This window comes from Xenopus laevis, chromosome 1L (genome assembly GCF_017654675.1).
Source record: "Xenopus laevis strain J_2021 chromosome 1L, Xenopus_laevis_v10.1, whole genome shotgun sequence".
NCBI classification, from domain to species: Eukaryota; Metazoa; Chordata; class Amphibia; order Anura; family Pipidae; genus Xenopus; species Xenopus laevis.
Window position 1 is genome coordinate 68,017,657 of NC_054371.1, and position 20,105 is coordinate 68,037,761.

General features: G+C 38.1%; 1 protein-coding gene across 2 annotated transcripts in view; it reads left to right on the plus strand.

Annotated features, from left to right (window-relative positions):
* sclt1.L (sodium channel and clathrin linker 1 L homeolog) overlaps positions 1-18,255 on the plus strand; it is a 69,626-nt gene extending 51,371 nt beyond the window's left edge. For both annotated transcript variants that reach the window (XM_018231842.2, XM_041589916.1), the window contains exons 18-22: positions 2,796-2,988; positions 3,696-3,892; positions 13,762-13,840; positions 15,343-15,438; positions 18,029-18,255. In XM_018231842.2, the coding sequence (XP_018087331.1) occupies positions 2,796-2,988; positions 3,696-3,892; positions 13,762-13,840; positions 15,343-15,438; positions 18,029-18,091 (628 nt within the window). In that variant the 3' untranslated portion in view covers positions 18,092-18,255. The remainder of the gene's footprint in view (positions 1-2,795; positions 2,989-3,695; positions 3,893-13,761; positions 13,841-15,342; positions 15,439-18,028) is intronic.
* The last annotated feature ends 1,850 nt before the right edge of the window (positions 18,256-20,105 follow it).

Below are 20,105 nucleotides of genomic sequence, written 5' to 3' on the forward strand. Positions count from 1 at the left end.
AAAATGGAAGGATCCCCATCCCCCCACGCTGAGAGAGTGGGTAGCTAGGGTGGAGGAGATAAGAAAATTAGAAGAACTTACTTTTATCTTGCATTCTGACAGCCCCAAATATTGGAAAATTTGGTCCCCTTGGTTAGCCTACACAAGGAAGATAGGCACAGGGTAATATTTGGTGACATATCCGGATTACTTTAGCAGATTGTACTATCTTTTGGCTCCATAGCGAACTAATCGGAGCAAGAACTTGTTGTTTGTGTTTGCCTCAGTCAAATATATGATTGTATTATTATTGCTTGCATGACAATGTACCCCCCCTCTTCCCTTCTGTATCCCCCCCCATACTAAAAACTATAAATAAAGATTACAAAAAAAAAAAAAAAGAAGAAAGGTGAAAGACAACTTTTTAGACCATATTTATTTCCATTACTCACAAGTGCGTGGTCTGTGTGTCATACACTAGGTCAGGGTTCTCCATCCTTTCTTACCCATGAGCCACACTTGAATGCAAGAACAAGCAAGAAACAAATCATTGGGGATGCCAAATAAAGTCTGTGATAGGCTAATTGATAGCCCAATCTGGACTGCTAGCCCACAAGAGGCTCTGTTTGAGTAAACCTGTGCCTTCATTCCTCCAAAACTTGGATTTAAGCCAGGAAATTCAAAATAGGCACTTATTATTAGGCACAGGGAGCAACCTCAATGGGAGGGGTGAACATCATGTTCCTCACGAGCCACTGGTTAGGGATCACTACGGTGGGGGATCATGTAATGTAGGTTATGCATCTTTGTGCAGTGGCCTTGGATTTCAAAGGTTTCAGAACAGCAGTCCTGTTTTAAACTCCAGTTTTGGAAAGCTTGTGACATACAGATTTTGCTGAGACTGGGTGACAGAGGTGACAGTAACTATGCTGTAAAATGTCTCCGTGAGCTTTGAGTTGTGACAACTGTTTCTCCTTACCAATACAGTTTGTCCCTTTGTTATTTTTGTAGTGTTTGTGTCTGATGTAGGTGCAGTTTGGACAATATCCTTTTGACCAATGTGGGACTTTGCTAGTTGTTAGCACATCAAATTACAGATAGTCAAACATCAGTTATAGCTGGCACATACTGCTAACAACCCAATATTACTTCATACTGCGGCTGCATTTGTAATTCTTTAGTTACTTCCAGGGACTACTCCAATTGCCATTTTGGAGTCAGGATAGAATTTTCCCCCTCCTGAGGGAAATTGGAGAGGCTTCAATTTTTTTTTTTTTTTTTGCCTTCCTCTGGATCAATTAGCAGTTAGACAGGTTAAAATAGAATTAAATGGTTAAACTTGATGGACGTGTGTCTTTTTTCAACCTAAGTTACTTTAATTCTAATGCCCTTTTCCATGGTTTTGTCCACCCTCTTTTATTTTTATTTAAGGGTGATTTATTTCTAACTTTGCAGCAAGCATTCACATCTTGAGATTGGGTGTAGGCAACTCCCTCACAACTGAAAAGTCTCTGCTTCCTATATTAGTATTAACAAATAATTGTTTTAAACAAACAACTCATATATGATATAATATATCTATATATTCTTAACTTTCGGTAGAATTTTATGTCTTCTGGCCTCTCAGCAATGTAACGTTCTATTGACCAAAAATAAAGTGCCAAGTCATTGAAGAATTAAGATGCCCTGAAGGAAAATTCTTTTTATTAGACTTCCAACGTGCTTCTTTATTACTCTCATCCCTTTTTATGTGACTGTTAGTTTCCATTATTTTATCATTCTAGGTTGGTTTATGAGCACTTCCTTCCTTTCAGCAGCAGCATAGATCTGTAAATCATACATATATTGTTTCTGAAAGCTTATGATTAGACCAAATGCTGCAATCCTCCAAAAGGCATGTGTTTTTTTGTGTCTCCATTCACTCTGTTTCAAATTAAAAGGACCGGTAACCTCAAAACTTGGGAAGGCATCATAAATAATATATATTTTTCAACTCTTACCCATTATCACTTTTGAAGAGCACTTTATTTTGGGAGAAAATGTGCAGTGCAGAATGAAATAAAGACTGCTGTATGGGCTTCGTTGTTAACGCTCCTCATTTATATATGCAAAATTAATGGTAAATCGTAACTATTTTACAATGTTTGCTGCTGACTGTGAGTGTGATGTAGTCATTTGGATTTCAGTCCCTGGGACAGATGGAAATCATTAATTTTCAATGGGGTAGTGATTAAAGCCAAATTGTGATTTACACACTCAAATCACTACTGTCAGTGGTGTAAATAACACATTAAAAACATTGATTCCCTTTTATTTGAAATATATTCATTGGGGATGAAATGATTCTGACAGCTACAGATCTTATTGCCTTATAATACAGATCTTGCAGTGTTGCCTATATTGTGCATTAATATTGCAGTGATATCTTTAGGTGGAAATCCCTCTTCCTCCTTTTGTAGCTGTTTAAACACCCTAATGCTTCTTGTAAGAATCACTACACAAGGTTACCAAGTTAACTGCTGTTTTAATAATTGACACTACTTGACCCATACTTATGACATCAGAGAGAAGTCTGCAATGTATTTTGTAACCAAGGATCACAATGTGATATCTCCTCCTTTGTACTTACCTGCTGATGTAATCATTGTCTGCTGCAAATGATGAAGTATACACACACAGGTTTGTAAGCATGAACCACAATCCACCAAGTCTTGAGGATCCAACTCATTTATTATAGAGAGTTAGGCAGGAAAATTCAACAAAGAAAGAGAGAGATTATGTGCTTTCAATTCAGTACTTTGTGATTTCTTTTCCAGCTTTATTGAGGATCTCTCCCGATGCCATGAAACAATAGAGAAGCTGAACAAGACTTTGGAATCTGAAAGAGAGAGCAGCAATGCTGTAAGTGAAGAAAGACTGAAACTTGTGCAGGAGAATGAACAGTTGCGAAAAGAAGTGGAAGAATGGCGGAAAACTGCTACAGAAGTGCAACAAAAGGTCAAATTTCAGGTATGAAACAAAATGAAAAAAAAAAAATATATATATATATATATATATAATTGTAGGACTACAGGTAGCGGGATGTTGTTCTCCTGGCGCAGACCGGGCTCACTGTTGCTTAGACACCGACAAAATTACACATGGGAGTTCCAAAATATGGTACAACTGGTCCACATCAAACATTAGAAATATGGTGCGCAATGCCAATAACTGTACCATTGTTAATCAAATAGAATAATAAACAAATAATAAAGGGAGAAAGATAGTCACAGTTCACCCCAGTCCATGGGTGCAAGAATCCAAAACAGCAAAAAGTTGTGAGTTTTCTCCGAAAGTAAAGACCAAAAATGATATTTTAAAAAGTGGCACTTACTCAGGTACTAGGTACAAAACACCTTAGGCGGTTACCTGTATGTCCTGATAAATGTTTTGAACTTTTAAAATATAATTTTTGGTCTTTACTTTCGAGAGAAAATTCACAACTTTTTGCTGTTTTACAACTGGCCCACTGTTGGTTATCTTAACAAAAAAAGAAACCCAAAATAACAAAACAGGCCAACATGGCTCTATCTAGTACAAGAAGAAAACAACCTTCTCTATAAAGAGTGAAGCCTTTATGTGCAGTTTTGGAGATGGGATAATTATTAGTCATTGTGGAAATAAATTATATGTAAATTTTTAATACATGACTGTATAACGCCCCCCCCCCCCAATAGATCAGCACATTGGAGCATGAGTTTTCCGTGAAGGAGCAAGGCTTCGAAGTGCAACTGCAAGAGATGGAAGACAGTAAGAGAAATTCTATAAATGAGCTGAGGAGGCTTCTGTTGGCTCAGCAAAAAGCAACCATCCAGTGGAAGGAGGAAGCGAGAAAAATAACAGACAGTACAGAGGCCAGGCTGGGGAATATGCGGTATGTACTGTTAAATAGAAAAAGTGAAAACTTAAATCTTGTTATTCTTTAAAAATACATTGAGGCATAAAGTTGTTTTTCTGTTGAAAGTCATTTTTGATTACAAAAAGTTTTGGCTTTAAATACAGAAGGGTTTATAATAAGCCTTGTAAACTTTAACAAACATTGAAGTGCATTTGACTTACTTCTGTTTTAGGCATAAACATTATTCTTCACTGATGCCAAGTGCTAAAATTACAGAAATTCCTCAAAGTCTTTTTTTACTCCACCCCAAAACCCAGGAAGCAGAGATAGATGGAAGAGTATGCCTGTATTCACTTTTTCTGTGAGATTGGCATCCAGGGGCACCCTTACTAGGGAATCAGGTCTGGCTTGCGGTTGGCATTCAAATTGATTCAACAGGTATTCAGTTGGAATGAGGTCAGGGCTCAATCAAGTTCTTCCATTTCCATCTCAGAAAACCCATTCTGTATGGACCTCGCTTTGTTCATGGAGGCATTATTGCTCTTTAAGGAAGGAGCCTTCCCCAAATAGTTGCCATTTATCACCCCAAAATACACATTTCACTGCTTTCTGCAGCCATTGTTTGGCACTACACATGGCGATGATCATATAGAACCTGTGCTCCCTTTCAATAGTTCTTGTGTTTTCAGGTGAAAATGGCTATAACTGGATAAGTAAAGGGCAGTCTAAAGATGCCTAGACCATTTAGAAAGGGTTACAAATCCTTACTTTAAAGGAGAAGGAAAGCTACAAAGGCAGTTTATTGCTAATAGATTAGCCACAACAGAGCAAGTTAAAAATGCCATTTTAATTCTTTAGAATGCATTTTCCATACCTGAGTAAACTGCTCTAGACAATGTCTCAGTTTGTTTAGGATAGCAGCTGCCATATTATCTTGCTGTGACATCACTTCCTACCCGAGTCTCTCCCTGCTCGTTCTGAGCTCATATTACAGCAGCGAGAGAGGAGCAAACTAAGCATGCTCAAGCCCAAGCCCTGGAGGTTTATGCTGAAAACAGGAAGTCTTATACAGAAGCCCATGTGTACACAATAGAAGGAAAGAAATTCTGTGTTTCTTTTGACAGAGGATTCAGAGCAGCATTACTTTGAGGGTTTACTGGTGTATTTATATAGACCTTTCTGATAATGCTTACTTGGTTTTAAGCTTTCCTTCTCCTTTAATTAAAAATGATATCTGGAAGAAACGTAATGTTATGCTTAGCGTTATCTAACCTGTTTGAAAAGATTAATGGGAAAATAAGAATAGAATTAAAAAAAACTAAATATTATTTTGCCTTTAAATAGAAGGCTGACTTTTGATATGAGACATTAAATAAATTATCCTACCTAAATTAGGTCTACTCCAGCAAAACACTTTTTTATCAGTGATGTCTTTTTAATTGAGCTCCAAATCCCTTGACAAATTGCAGCCTTTTACCACGTCCGCAAAACTAGATCCTAATCAGTATTGGTTGTATAAAAGCTGTTATTGCTATGGACTGTCTCATGGTGACAGAGCTGCCTCTCTTTAATGCAGCTGAAAAATGTTTTCCAATGTCTATTTAACCTGCATAGAAAAATGCAAGAAAAAGAGGAAACGAAACGTTGCCACGATTTAACTGCTTTCTACAAATACGTATAACATTCTGTATACATTTCCTTCACACTAAATGCCCTTTAGATGACATTTTTGCTGAGGTTTGAAGCTCATCCAAGTGCTTTGCTGGTGCAAGGTATGCTAATGAAAGCCTTGCTCAGCAGAATTGAATGTTTCTCTTATTTAGACTGATTTTAAAATAGGTTCTGCAAATACCTGTCGCTACAGAAAGGGAAAGAGAAGTCTATTTAACAGGTGTTGGGCAGCGAATTCCACGCTGTTTATTCTCACCAGAGATGAAGCCGCGCCTGACGTTTTTCCTTTCCGTTTGGAAAGGGTCTTTGGATTTTTTTTTCCTTTTGCCGTTTGTGTGCTGACAAAAGATCTGTAAACCTTTCAGTGACTGAGCTGGAACATTGCCCGGATTTTTAAATTGGCATCGGAGTCTCTCAGCAGCTTAATAGAACTTGTATCTCTGCAATACATCGAGACAGACAGTGTAATCTATTGTCATTGGGTGGTTTTTGAGGCATCTGTTTTTCTTGGCATTTTGCAAATTGCAGCACCTCTTTCCAGAGCAAAGTGATCATTATGTGAATGAAATTATTTATTTTTTTTAAAGGCACATGTGTTTTTCCTTTGTGCTGTATATATCATGACAATAACCATTAGAATAATAATTCTAAATATCTTGTTAGACGGAAGAATCCTGTGTTGCTTCATTATCTGTTGGGAATTCCTGATCATGTTTTTGGTTGGGGATCGTATTCTTGGTTGGGAATTCCTGATCGTGCTCTTGATTGGGAATTCCTGATCGTGTTCTTGGTTGGGAATTCCTGATCGTGCTCTTGGTTGGGAATTCCTGATCGTGTTCTTGGTTGAGAATTCCTGATCGTGTTCTTGGTTGAGAATTCCTGATTGTGTTCTTGGTTGGGAATTCCTGATCGTGTTCTTGGTTCGGAATTCCTGATCGTGTTCTTGGTTGAGAATTCCTGATCGTGATTTTGGTTGAGAATTCCTGATTGTGTTCTTGGTTGGGAATTCCTGATCGTGTTCTTGGTTGGGAATTCCTGATCGTGTTCTTGGTTGGGAATTCCTGATAATGTTCTTGGTTGAGAATTCCTGATCGAGTTCTTGGTTGGGAATTCCTGATCGTGTTCTTGGTTGGGAATTCCTGATCATGTTTTCGGTTGAGAATTCCTGAGAGTGTTCTTGGTTGGGAATTCCTGATCGTGTTCTTGGTTGGGAATTCCTGATCGTGTTCTTGATTGGGAATTTCTGATTGTGTTCTTGGTTCGGAATTCCTGATTGTGTTCTTGGTTGGGAATTCCTGATTGTGTTTTTGGTTGGGAATTCCTGATCGTGTTCTTGGTTGGGAATTCCTGATCGTGTTCTTGGTTGGGAATTCCTGATCGTGTTCTTGGTTGGGAATTCCTGATCGTGTTCTTGGTTGGGAATTCCTGATCGTGTTCTTGGTTGGGAATTCCTGATTGTGTTCTTGGTTGGGAATTCCTGATCATGTTCTTGATTGGGAATTCCTGATTATGTCCTAGGTTGGGAATTCCTAATCATGTTCTAGAGTTTAGCTTTGCAGTGGTAAAAAAAAAGCTCAGCTTATAAAATGGTGTTTCACCTCTGGGAACAATGTAAAGCTGGTAAGATCAGCGTGTTTGGTGAAGTTGCCAAAAAAGCAGATCTTTATTTGTTTTGGCCACCAATATAGTGGGCCAAACCTGGAAGATCTAAATGTTTGGTCCCCTGCCAACAATCAGATCAATCAGTTCAAACAATGATGGCCTACTGTATGTAAGAAGTAACGAAAGATGCCTTGATAAACCACACCACAGTCTACATCATTGGCTGTTCTACAGTTCTATTACTGGGATTTGCCCTGGTATATAGGTGGCATCTATTTCTTATTTTGTATTGGGGTTTTTTGTTAGTTTTTTTTTAACTTACAGCTTGGCACAAAGTTTGAATATGAAACGCGTCAGGCTTTATTCCACAGTAGCCATGTTGGCTTTTAATGAACTGAAACGTGTCTTGCTTTATTCCACAGTAGCCATCTGAGTTTTTAATGAACTGAAATAAAAATTATAATTAATAAAAAGTTGTTTTAATTTTTTGAGAAGGTGTGCGCCATAGCTTCCTTCATTTTTGTGTTTTTTTTAAACAAAGTTTGAATTGCACACATTTTTAAGAAGTCAACTGTAGCCACAACAAAGTTCACACTTGCTCGCCTACATTTTAAAATACAAGAATTCATTAAGCCATATGATTCCTGTCCATAAAGTCTTAAGGCCATCATAAATTATGAAAAAAAGTTGAAGAATTTTTCTTTCCAGTGTGTGTCAGCCAGCTGTTATTACTTCATTCTGACAAGTGAATACATTTCCATGCTCCTGTGTACAAAACAAAATCAAGTAGCTCTCGTTCACCCAAGGAGTTCACAGTGACATAAAATCAATGGGGAAATGTAAAAGAATTCTAGTTTGCCACTTGAGAGCAGACAGCATTATAGTTCAGACAGACACACTGGTTAGTTTTGCAGTTCATACTGCTATTTGTTGGCTGCTAGTTTTGTCTCTGTTCAAATACTGTTTCCTGTGTATTTATCATCACAATTTGATTGCTATCTTACAATATGGTAAGTCGTTTTTTCAGTTATGGATCACGTCATGGGTGACACCGATGCAGGTGCTGAGTCAATAGAAATATTAATAATCTCGAGGAATAATAGAGCAAAATGCACCTGGAAGATATGGGCATCACAATTAAGGTCCCCATAGACGCAAAGATTTTTCTTTGGTGAACGACCGATTTTCGCGAAATCCGACTGATCCATCAAATTATCGTGAAGTTAGTGGGAATCAAACGATCGTACATTTATCGGTCCTAGTGCAATCTATCTATGTTTGCAGGGCCAAGCAGACAGCTACCCTCAGTTTTCCTGGCAATATCGTCTGAAATGGTCTTTTTAGTTGATGGACAAATCGTACATTGAAACTATCGTTTCGAGATAATCGTGGTCTCACGATAACGAAAAGATCTTTTAAAGATCTTTACATCTATGGCCAGCTTAACACACAGTATAACAGAGCAATCCCCTCACTTCCCTGACATGCAGATATCATATAACTCACACTGTACAGGGAGGGGATCCATTATCCAGAAAGCTTCAAATGGGGCGGCCATCTCCCATATACTCCAATATAATCAAATAACTCAAATTTTTTTCAAAAATAATTTTCTTTTTCTCTGTGTAAATAAAACAGCACCTGGTACTTGATCCCAACTAAGATACAATTCACCCTCATTGGAGGCAAAACAAATCCTATTGGGTTTATTTCATATTTAAATTATTTTTAAGTAGTAATAGACTGGGTTTGCTTCCAATAAGAAATTAATTATATTTTTGTTTGGATCAATTACAAGGTACTGTTTTATTATTACAAAGAACAAGGAAATCATTTTGTAAAAATTGGATTATTTGGAAAAAATTGAGTCTATGGGAGATGGCCTTTCCGTAATTCATAGCTTTCTGGGTAACGGATCCCATACCTGTACTTGCATGTACTTTGTTACTTTGTATGTACTTTGTTATATTTTATAGATAAGTGGTTAATGGGTTAAGTGACCGATGAATTCACTGAGGGTCATTTATCAACACTGGGCAAATTTGCCCATGGGCAGCAACTCATGGCAACCAATCAAATTGTTGCATTCATTGTTCTGCCTGCAGCTGGCTGAAGAAAGCCACTCACTGATTGGTTGTTATAGGTTACTGCCCATGGGCAAATTTGCCCAGTGTTGATAAATGAGCCCCACTGTGTAGGGAGTGATCTGTTGCCTGTATGAGAACAATTGGTATTTATTTTTGAATTGAAATATGCATCATCTTACCCAAGGGAAGACATTCCATGATTCATGCCTTAAAATGTAATTAATATAAGTTATAGAGATTGCAAAAAGGAGTCTATGGAGTTGTCTGTACTCTTCATCACACAGTAATGATGGTTACACACACACAATTTGTTTACGTATCTTTTTTTAATGATGTTGAAGAGTGTACTGTAATAATCAAGTATTATAATAACCAGGTACAAACCTGAGATTACGGCTATGTCCCATTACAAAGATGGTGTAAAATTACATTGACCCTGACATTATATAAGATAGTTCTATGTTGCTCTCTAACCCTGCCAGAATTGTCTACTTCATTTGCATTTGTAGCCAGACCATTTTTGAATTTTTTTTCTTTCTCACTTTAGAGGCAATTCCAGGGAGGGGGAGGGGGTACTTTTACTTTAACCAGGAAAGCTTTCAAAATGTTCTGGATTTTTTTGTGTAATTTCGCCTATTGCTTGCAATTTGCAGGATCTTATCTCCCAATTAATTATCTCCTATAATTAATTTTTGCCCGAAAAATTTGGATTTTCGGGCTAAGCCCAGTGCAGACCATGATAACTTCAAATTGATTGGTTCCTCTCCCATTGACTTATACAGGACCTCAACAGGTCTGAGATGGCGGATTTTAGCATTTAGGCTTTTTGCAGTATCGGGGTATAATAATTCAAGTTTTTTTTTTCCAACAAGAAATCTAAGTTTTTGCCAAAAAAAACTTGATCAGAAAAATTTGAGGTTTAGTAAATAACCCCCTTAATGTTTACATGATTTTCTAGTATGAAAATCCAAATTACAGAAAGATCCTTTATCTGAAAAGCCCCATTATATGAGCAAACATTAGAATATTTACTTTCAAAAACCATATGGTTTTCTTGGGTCAACTTAGGATCTGATTTATTCTGCACGAAAGCCTGGCAAGCTTTTTATTTTTTTTTGTCGGGGGAAAAAACCCATCAGCGGCAAGACGAGCTATTCGTAGCCACAAACCTTCGTATTGAGAATCAAACTGTTTATATACATTATATTTTTTCTTTGTAACTAGTGAAATGTAAGGAATGAGATTCTGTAAAATACAAGCTTTGACCAGTACTTTAGCAAATCTTTACAGTTTGTCATTTTGGAGTAAAAATAATGAATTAACCATTTCAGATTTGTCATCATGTTCTACAAATATATGTTTTTTCCTCTGATCAGAGTTTTGGCACCTGTAGTATAAGGAATGTTTTCTTCCTGCGTGTTACTTTAAGAACTCCATGGTGTGCTGCTGCTGTGGGCTCTTACTCTATACAAGTCACAAATGACCCTAAAGTAAAAGAGCTCATTACAAAGTACGTCATTAAACGTAAAACTGCCTACCCTGTGAATTGTTTCTGTAATATTTTGTGCATTTCAGGACATTCACTAAATGAAAATGAGTTCTGTTTTTATGGATATGTAAATGACAGTCACTCCTTCCCTCTGTAAAGCAAATTAAACTATTACTTGTTTTATGACTCATTTAAGCAAAATGGCATTTGAAAATGAAACGTCCGCTTTCTATTCGAGAACTATTTGCCTAGAGACTTACAGAAGGGGCAACTTTTATTGCTAATCATAACTGTGATCACTTTGTCACTAATCCAATTCCCAAACTTTCAGCCCATTAGTTATCAGTGCAATGGTTCTACAGGGTTACGTGATATCAGCCTTTTGAAGGGATGATTTTGGAACGTTGTATTCTCCAAGATTCATTCAAGATTATATGGCTGAAACTGATCATAGACTAAGCCAGTAATCAAACTCTCTTTGTCTTTGGGATCTCTGAAGACATTTTTATAGCAGATGAGACTGAGTAGTTTGACTCATTTCACAAGTGAATGTATGAATATATATATATAATGTCACAGGTGTGTGTAAGGAAATTGTTCTAACTCATTCCAATTGTATTCAGTCATCTGATTTACTGATTAGAGGCAACTTGGAGTACATTGGCTAATAGTCTAATACCTTAGACCAAGGGACCTCAACATTTTAGCCGATGAGCCACATATAATTGTAAAAAAAAAAGTTTGGGAGCAACACCAACATGAAAAAAGTACCTGACGGTGTCAATAATAGCCGTTATTGGATATTGGTAGGCCCTATGTGAAATGACAGTATATAGGAGCCTCTGTTTGGCATCCAGTTTATATTCAATCAAAAATCAGGCTTACAACATGCATAATTATAGCTGGATACGCAACACAATAAAGGCCTCCAATCCCCCAAATCAATAGATAGTGTTTTCAATACGCGTGCGCCTCCAAAAAGGTCCACCAAATCTTTCTGAATCTCTCCTGCTCCCCACCAGCTTAAAGTCTCTTTTAGATCACACTGTGCTGTGTTTTCCTGGGACACAGTGTGATCTAAAAGAGACTTGGTGGGGAGTGGGAGAGATTCGGAAAGATTTGGTGAACCTTTTTTACAGGAGGTGCACCTGTCACTTTTTCTTAAGCAATATTGCCAAAATCCGTCCCTTCCTTTCACCTGATACATCCAAGACGCTCATGCATGCTCTCATCCTATCCAGACTAGATTACTGTAACCTTCTACTAACTGGCCTCCCTAACTCCCATCTCTCCCCTCTACAGTCTGTATTAAACACTGCTGCAAGAATTATCCTCCTCTCATCCAAAAGGTTACAGGCCCCTCCGCTGCTGAAGTCCTTATCATGGCTTCCTATAAAACAAAGAATAACTTATAAACTCCTCCTCATAACCTTCAAAGCCCTTCATTCCTCTGCACCTAATTACATCTCAACTCTTGTCTCTCTATATGTTCCTGCCTGAAACCTCCGCTCCTCTCAGAGCAACCGCTTGGTTGTACCCCCCACTACTACTGCTGTTTCCCGTATCAAACCCTTCTCTCTTGCGACTCCTTATATTTGGAATGCCATTCCTGAATCTCTCAGGAGAGAATCCCCCTTCAATGTTTTTAAAACAAAACTCAAAGACTACCTCTGGGAGCACCTGGATAACACCTGAACCTGCACTTATATAACAGTGTAACAAACTGTAACCCACAGCACCTTAATACCCCTCTGAATTGTGTCTGTATGTTACCCTCCCATTTAGACTGTAAGCTCTAGGGGTAGGGTCCTCTAGCCTTTTATTTCCTTGACACTGAGCACTTAATCTGCATTGTAATTATATTTTATATTTATGTGAATTGTATTCTAATAATGTACTTATTGTTACTTTTTATTCCAATGACCCATTGTTTGTTACTACTAATTTATTGTTTTGTTGTACAGTGCTTTGCCCTCAAGGAGCGCTTTACAAATAAAAATATACATACATACATACATACATTTAAAACACTATCTATAATATGACTATGAAGATTTTCATTCATCCAGGTCATGGTATATCTAATACAAGTGATTCAAAAATAAAACAACTGGACTTGCGGAGTAATAATTGAAGAAGTTTCACTGCTCATGAGAGCAGCTTCTTCAATTCTTGGCATATAAACTCTTCCACTAATCCAATCACAATGGCACATTGTAACTCTTCAAAGAGGTGACATTTGAAGAAACTCACAGAGGTGTTGATTCTGTGTAGTTGTGATAGGATTATCCAATGTGTCATGCAACTCCTAGATACAGGTGTTAATTGTGAGAGTTGCATGAATGGATGTGTGAATCCGCCAGGGTACAGATGTTAGAACCGCATTGTGTAGCAGACAGTTGGTGTCATAAATCGCCTCGTTCAAACCAGCGGTCTTCTTTATCCAATATTTGGACCTTGCTGTCTTCAAAGGAGTGTCCCTTGTCTTTTAGGCGTACAAAGACAGCTGAGTCTTGCCCTGTAGAGTTTGCCCTCCTATGCTGAGCTATTCACTTGGAGAGCAGTTGTTTTGTCTCCCCAATGTATAGATCTGTGCACTCCTCGATACACTGGACTCCGTATACCACATTGCTTTGTTTTTCTGTAGGCGTTGGATCCTTTGGGTGTACCAGTTTTTGTCAGTGTGTTGCTAGGTTTGAAAAACACAGGGACGTGGTGTTTGTTGAAAATCACCCATCTACATATGGGATGACTATGTTTCACCTACTATGTGTCTCCGGGCGGTTGTTTCTTTTGGTTTCCTTTTGGGCTTGGTTATATCTATCTATAATCAACCAAAAACTGATTTCGAGGCCTGTAATTAAAAAATAACACCTCTTTTGAGGCTATTGAGAGCAACATTCAAGAGGTTGGAGAGCAATATGTTGCTTACGAGCCACTGGTTGGAGATCACTGCCTTAGACTATTGTCCATGTCATCCAGTTGATCATATTGATGTGAATGCAGCATAGAGAACTTGTCATTATTAGAAACAGCTCTTATGTTTTTGTCCACAGAACTGAACTAAAGAGACAAAAACGGCACAGCGAAGAACTGCTGTCCCGATTACAAACAGCACAAGAGAAAAAGACAGAGGTATTGTGTGTATAGATACAGTACTGACCTAATAGCTGGGCCAACAGTAATAGTTTGAAGGCTTCATATTAGTTATTTTATAGGATTGTCACTCACATGAATTAATGGTGAAACAACATTTAGCAAAAAATGTAGTAGAGTAACACTTAGGGGGTTATTTACCAATATCTGAATTTATATCATAACATCTCACATAATATTATGAGACATATTAGCTCATAATATTAATAAAAATAAGCTCAACCAAACTCCCAGGCCCAAATTTAGCTTATTTATTGATAAGAAAACTTAATTTAATCAAATATTGAAAAAACTTGAGAAAAGCGAGTGAAAACCCGAATCATACAAATTTTTTGGCCTTTTTTTCTGCCGGAAGACCCTAATTAATTCGGATTTTCGGGCTAAACCCAGCACAGACCACAATAACTTCAAATTGAGATAGGTGGCTCTCCCGTTGACTTACTTGTACAGGACCTTGTCAGTTCTGAGATGGCAGCTTTTTGGATTCTGGCTTTTTGCAGCATCGGGGTATAATAAATCTCAAAAAGTTAAAGGTTTTTTTTTTCACTAAAAATTTGAGTTTTTGCCAAAAAAAGCTTAATCAGAAAAATGTGAGGTTTAGTAAATAACCCCCTTAATGTTTACATGATTTTCTAGTAAGACTTATTGAAGATCCAAATTACATAAAGATCCATTATCCGGAAAACCCCAGGTCCCGAACATTATAAGAGCAAAAATTTGAATATTTACTTTAAAAAAAAAAAAAAAGATAGATCAAAAAATTTTGACTGGCATTGGAATTCATGGCAAACATTCATGGCCACTGTCTCATTACTTTACACTGCTAAGACTCTGTCCTTGTGCAGTTTCTGTGAGTGTCATCACATAACTGTGCATTTAACCTACACATGATATTACACTTCACGGATCAACAACTTTTGCAGAGAGAAGTTCTGGAGGCAGCTGAAACAATTGGTGCTGACCACTAATATTAAATATGACGTGTTTTTGTTCCCTGTAGATGATGCTCATTTTTACTAGTGGGGGGAGAAAGGCATCGTTGCAGGGCATGATACTCACAGTATTTTGTGTTTAAAGGCCAAGTCAAACCCAAAATAAAAATGTGGCTAATATAAGAAAACGTAATTCTAAGGAACTTTCCAATATACATTCATGAAAATTTTTTCAGTGCTTTTTAAAGTTATTTGTAAAAACAATCTTTATTGAAAGCAGCATTTGCCTAAAACCTGGTTGTTACTTTTTAAACAATGATGCAAACGTCTTAGTTCCCCAACAAAGACAGGTCTGTTAATCAGCGGCCGTGTCTTACATTGTATCAATAGTTGGATTTTTACATACAGCTGCAAGTACAAAATAAATACACTTGCCATAGTGCCATTTAATACTATTAAAGTAGCTGAAATGAGTTTTATCTAGCAAAATACTGTACTAGTAAATCCTTCTGTTGTTTCCTTGATTACCTTTGCTGTGTTTTCCAACAGCTTGAAAGTTTAATATTAGAATATCAGGAGAAAACAAACAGACTACAAAAGCGGCTAAACCAAGCAGAAGAGCGGGCGCTAGCAACTTCCAAACAGGTACAGAGAGTGTGTGTCCTTTTTTTTTTCTTGAACAGGCTTCATTTTTATTGAGTTTCAAAACAAAGTGGGGTACAGGAGGGAAAAAGGGGGAAGGGGGAGCAGCAGCATCATAATAACAATTCCAAAAGCAATATTATCAGGTTACAACATCATAAATCATTACCTAAATGTCCCAAACTTTCTTGAATTGAATTGAGTAACCCCTCTCTTCATACATGAGTTTAATCAATGGAAGCATTTTGTTTATGTAGTTCAGCCATTCAGTTGTATTGGGGGAGGGTACCGGGGAAATCCAGTGTATTATTAACATCTGTTTGTGGTAAAACATAAGGGATCTCCCAGTCAGTCTGGTATGGTTTGCAGGGAAAGCGTCGTCCATGATCCCTAGAAAGTGGATTCCGGGAGTGTATAGATTTGGTAAGTCAAGTATCTGAGATATATACGTACAGAGGACTGTCCAATATTCTATTATCAACGGAAAGGCCAATACCAAGAGCCAGAAAGTCTGACAGTAGGGGTTCAACCAATTTACCCATTTTAAACAGTTTAGTGGTTAGATAGGTATGCAAAACTAATTTATGTTGGATTCATTTATCCCTGGCTGATATGAAAAAGTTACATAGATGGTTGCTTCCCCCCACTGCTCATTACTGAGGGATGGCAGATAAGATGGTGGTGGGAAAAGTTCTAAAATAAATGTAAGGTGTAGGGCCTTCCATGCTGATTTTTCTATTTAAATAGGTTTCTGTTGAAATTAAGGGAAATCAATAATTGCCCTTTTTCTGACACCTCGCCTACCAACTTCACATTCTCTGTGATATGGTTAATGAGGGTCACGGTGCTGCCGCCACATTAGTGGAGCATATTTGCTTTCTGGTTGCTTTTGCTTGTTACGCTGTGCCTGTTACTTATACATGCACTACCCCATTTGTGGGGGTAACTGGGGGTTATAAATGGAGTCCTGCCTGTATAAGGAAGTTACTAGCTGCCTCTGTATCAACATATCCCCCAAATTAGATGTGTTTCCAGCTGTGACAGGCACTGTGTGTGTGGTTGGGGGTCAATAACCCAACTTTGTTCTTGGGTCAGGAGCCCTTCCTTCACACGTCTATTAAGAGAAATCCATTGGCCCTTTTAATGAGAGACCCCATGAGCTTAATAAAACATAACAAAAGTTGTTGCCCAGCTTGCAATAGCAAAGGTCCAAAGAGTCCGTTTGTAAAACTGCCTTAAAGCTTAATTGGGTTATAATGGGTTATAAACAATTCACTATTATCCTTGTGGCCATCAAATATAAACTAGAACATAATTTGAATACACACACTCAATGGTAGGCACTTATAAGTTCACATCTCAGTAATATATATAGCAACTAGTGATGTGCGGGCCAGCCTGAAGCCTGCGGGTAAATCCACAAGTCGGAGGGTTCAGGCCGACTTCCGCACAATGTCCGCGACCTTCTACTGCCCCACTTCCACCTCTGTGGGTGCCATTTTATGCTCTCGCTCAGGCTCAGCCTCCTCCCATGATGTCACAGCGGGGCGGGCGTGGGTATATATATAGAAGGGAGCGTGCTGGATTAGGATAGGGTGCAGTTACTTCCAGATCTTGTTAGGTTCAAATTTTAGTTGACCCGCACATCACTTCTAGCAACCAAATAGCTGTTAATAGTTCAAACTTGAGAACTCCTGAACAAAAACAATAAATAATAAACAATGATATCACTCTCTACAACATACTGAATGTTAGTTTAAAGGTGAACAGCCCCTTTAAGAAAATTGTTCCTCCTATTCTACACTGATTAAAGGTGAAGGAAAGCTACAGAGGCAGTTTATTGCCAATAATAGTGCCACAATAGTGCAAGCTATAGCACTAAATTTATTCTGTAGAATGTTTTACCATACCTGAGTAAACCGCTCCAGAAGTTCTTTAGGATAGCAGCTGCCATATTAGCTTGTTGTGAAGTCACTTCCTGCTTAAATCTCTCCCTGCTCACTCATAGCTCTGAGCTCAGATTACAGAAGGGAGGGGGAGAGGAGCAAACTGAGCATGCTCAAGCCATAGCCCTGGAGGTTTATGCTGAAAACAGGAAGTCTGATACAGAAGCCCATGTGTACACAATAGAAGGAAAGAAATGCAGTGTTTCTTTTGACAGAGGACTCAGAGCAGCATTACTTTGAGGGTTTACTGGTGTATTTATATAGGCCTTTCTGATAAAGCTTACTTAATTTTAGCCTTTCCTTCTTTTTTTACTCCATTATTTGTCTTTGTTTAGAAAAGTCATACATTTCTCTTCAATAAGAGATTTGATTGTTTGGGACAGAGATAAGACTTTTTTTCTTACTCCTGTGTATGTTACATAATAGTGTTTTTACAGATGATGAGCTTGTGCTTTATATAAATATATATGAAATGTCTCCGGAGAAATAGGCGTGGCTTTCTATCAATATGTGCCACTTCTCTTAGATTCTCGTCAAAGGATCAAAGCGGTTGAATGAAATTGGTTCCATAAAGGGAATAGAAAGGTGATTCTTTTTTCTCTAAGTACAAATTGTTCATGAAATGATTTTCTTTTTCATTTCTGAAGCTCAGTCTCATCGCATCCCAGAGAAGAACAGCAGCTCACAAAGTGGATCTAGAAAATATGTAAGAGCTGGCACAGTACAGAACCATGAAGTTCAGAGACCAGATCATCACCAATCATTTCCTACTTCAATTACTACTGGTTTTTTTGCATATTTGTAATGTCACTTTTTTTTTTTTTTTACTAATTTCTTGTGTGTGATATAAAATCCAGAGAAGATTAGAATGTTATTGATTTGTGGCTTTTTCTTCAGTTGAACTGTGGCTAATAATATTGACATGTCCCTGTTGTGAAGGGTCTGCTAAAATAAAAAATATTCCCAAAAGGGGGCGAACACACAAAAAATTAGCGTAATCATAAAAGCGTGATAAGGGAAACGAATTCAGAGAGAAAACATTATCTCATGGGCAAAATTCAATTTGAGGCAAATAAAGTCTTCTCTGAATTCAGTTTATTCCCATAGACTTTGATCGAGTTTTCACCTGATAAACCGTGAGATAAGTTTTTCTGAATTGAATTGCATCTCAAATTGAATCTCATCCATTATTTTTCACGTGATACTGGATTGAATCTGGTCCATTATAGGGTGTACAATGCAACTCAGGTATGCAAGAGCAAGGTCCATGCACCATAGGAACTTCCTGTATAAATGAAAACAACTTCCTGTGGATCTGGTTTGGGTAGCCATGATTTTATAGAATCAAGAATGTGTTGATTGTGTAAAGCTCTATGTGTGCTGCTTGTGTAACATTACAACTTAAACACAATTATAAATACCAAAGATTGCTGGTGACAAAACTGTACCCCTTAGGGCTCAATCTGGCTCAAGGTGCAGAGCCCAGAGCTGTGGGTGCAAGGAAGCCCTTACTCTATGAAGTCACAGTGGGACATGAGTTTTTACTATTGAGTGCTGTTATTATATCTACCAGGGAGCTGTTATCTGATTACAGGGCCACCGTTAGAAATCACAGGGCCCCGTACAATATTTTCAGGGACCCCTGAGCCCCGCCCACTCTACATCTCAGTTTAAAGATCACACAGACATCAGCGCTAAAAAAGGTAACCCCCCCCACACACACACACAAATTATAAAAAGCTATTGATGGTCAGGGCCCCCTTATAATTTAAAAAGTATAAAACGGGTGCCAGGGCCCCCCCTACAAGTTAAAAGAATTGGTGACCATGACCAGGGCCCACCTATGAGTTAAAAAACAATTGGGGCCCCAGAGAATATTTTTAAAAAAAACATTGGTGGCAGGGGACTATAGAGTATTAAAATAATACTTTGGTGGCCAGGGGATTAAAAAAAAAAACCCACACATTGGTGTTCAGGAGAATTGAACTCGTGGCTTCAGGACTTCAACTTTGCCTCCTTTTTTGCCTCACCAGGACTTCAATTGCGGCTATTTTCGTGGCTTTTGGGTCTTTCGCTTTTTCTTTGTTTGGTGCAAAAGGTGCTTTATTTAGCCTATATACATATATACTTGGGATTCACCGAATCCAGGATTTGGTTCGGTATTCAGCCATTTTCAGCAGGATTCGTATTCGTCCGAATCCTTGTGCCTGGCCGAACCGAATCCATACAATCATGTGGCTTTTGGTCTTGCTAATTTGCATATGCAAATAAGGATTTGGTTCGGTATTCGGCCCCGAATCTTTCACAAAGGATACGGGGGTTCGGCCGAATCCAAAAAAGTGGATTCGGTGCATCCCTAATATATACAAAGGACAACATTTGCACACATGAATATGGGCTGAATAAAAAGCCTATTTGCACTGCTGTCCACTGCCTTTTATGGTACATGATTTGAAAAACTAATCTGAATATATTTGCAGTTGTTTTTCCCACCACGACTGATAAACTTGTCATGTGATGTGTGTCCAGCAGTGCCCCCCTCAGTACTCAGCATGGCGCCATGTAATACATCCCTTCCTTGTTTCTCAGCAGGATTCTCAGAAATATTTCACCATTAATTAGTGGGACATCATTACAGACATAATTGTTATTATGTAGGAAGCTTGGCACCGGAGTAGACTGACTACAATTAACCCTTCATGGCACGATAAATAAAGAGCAGGT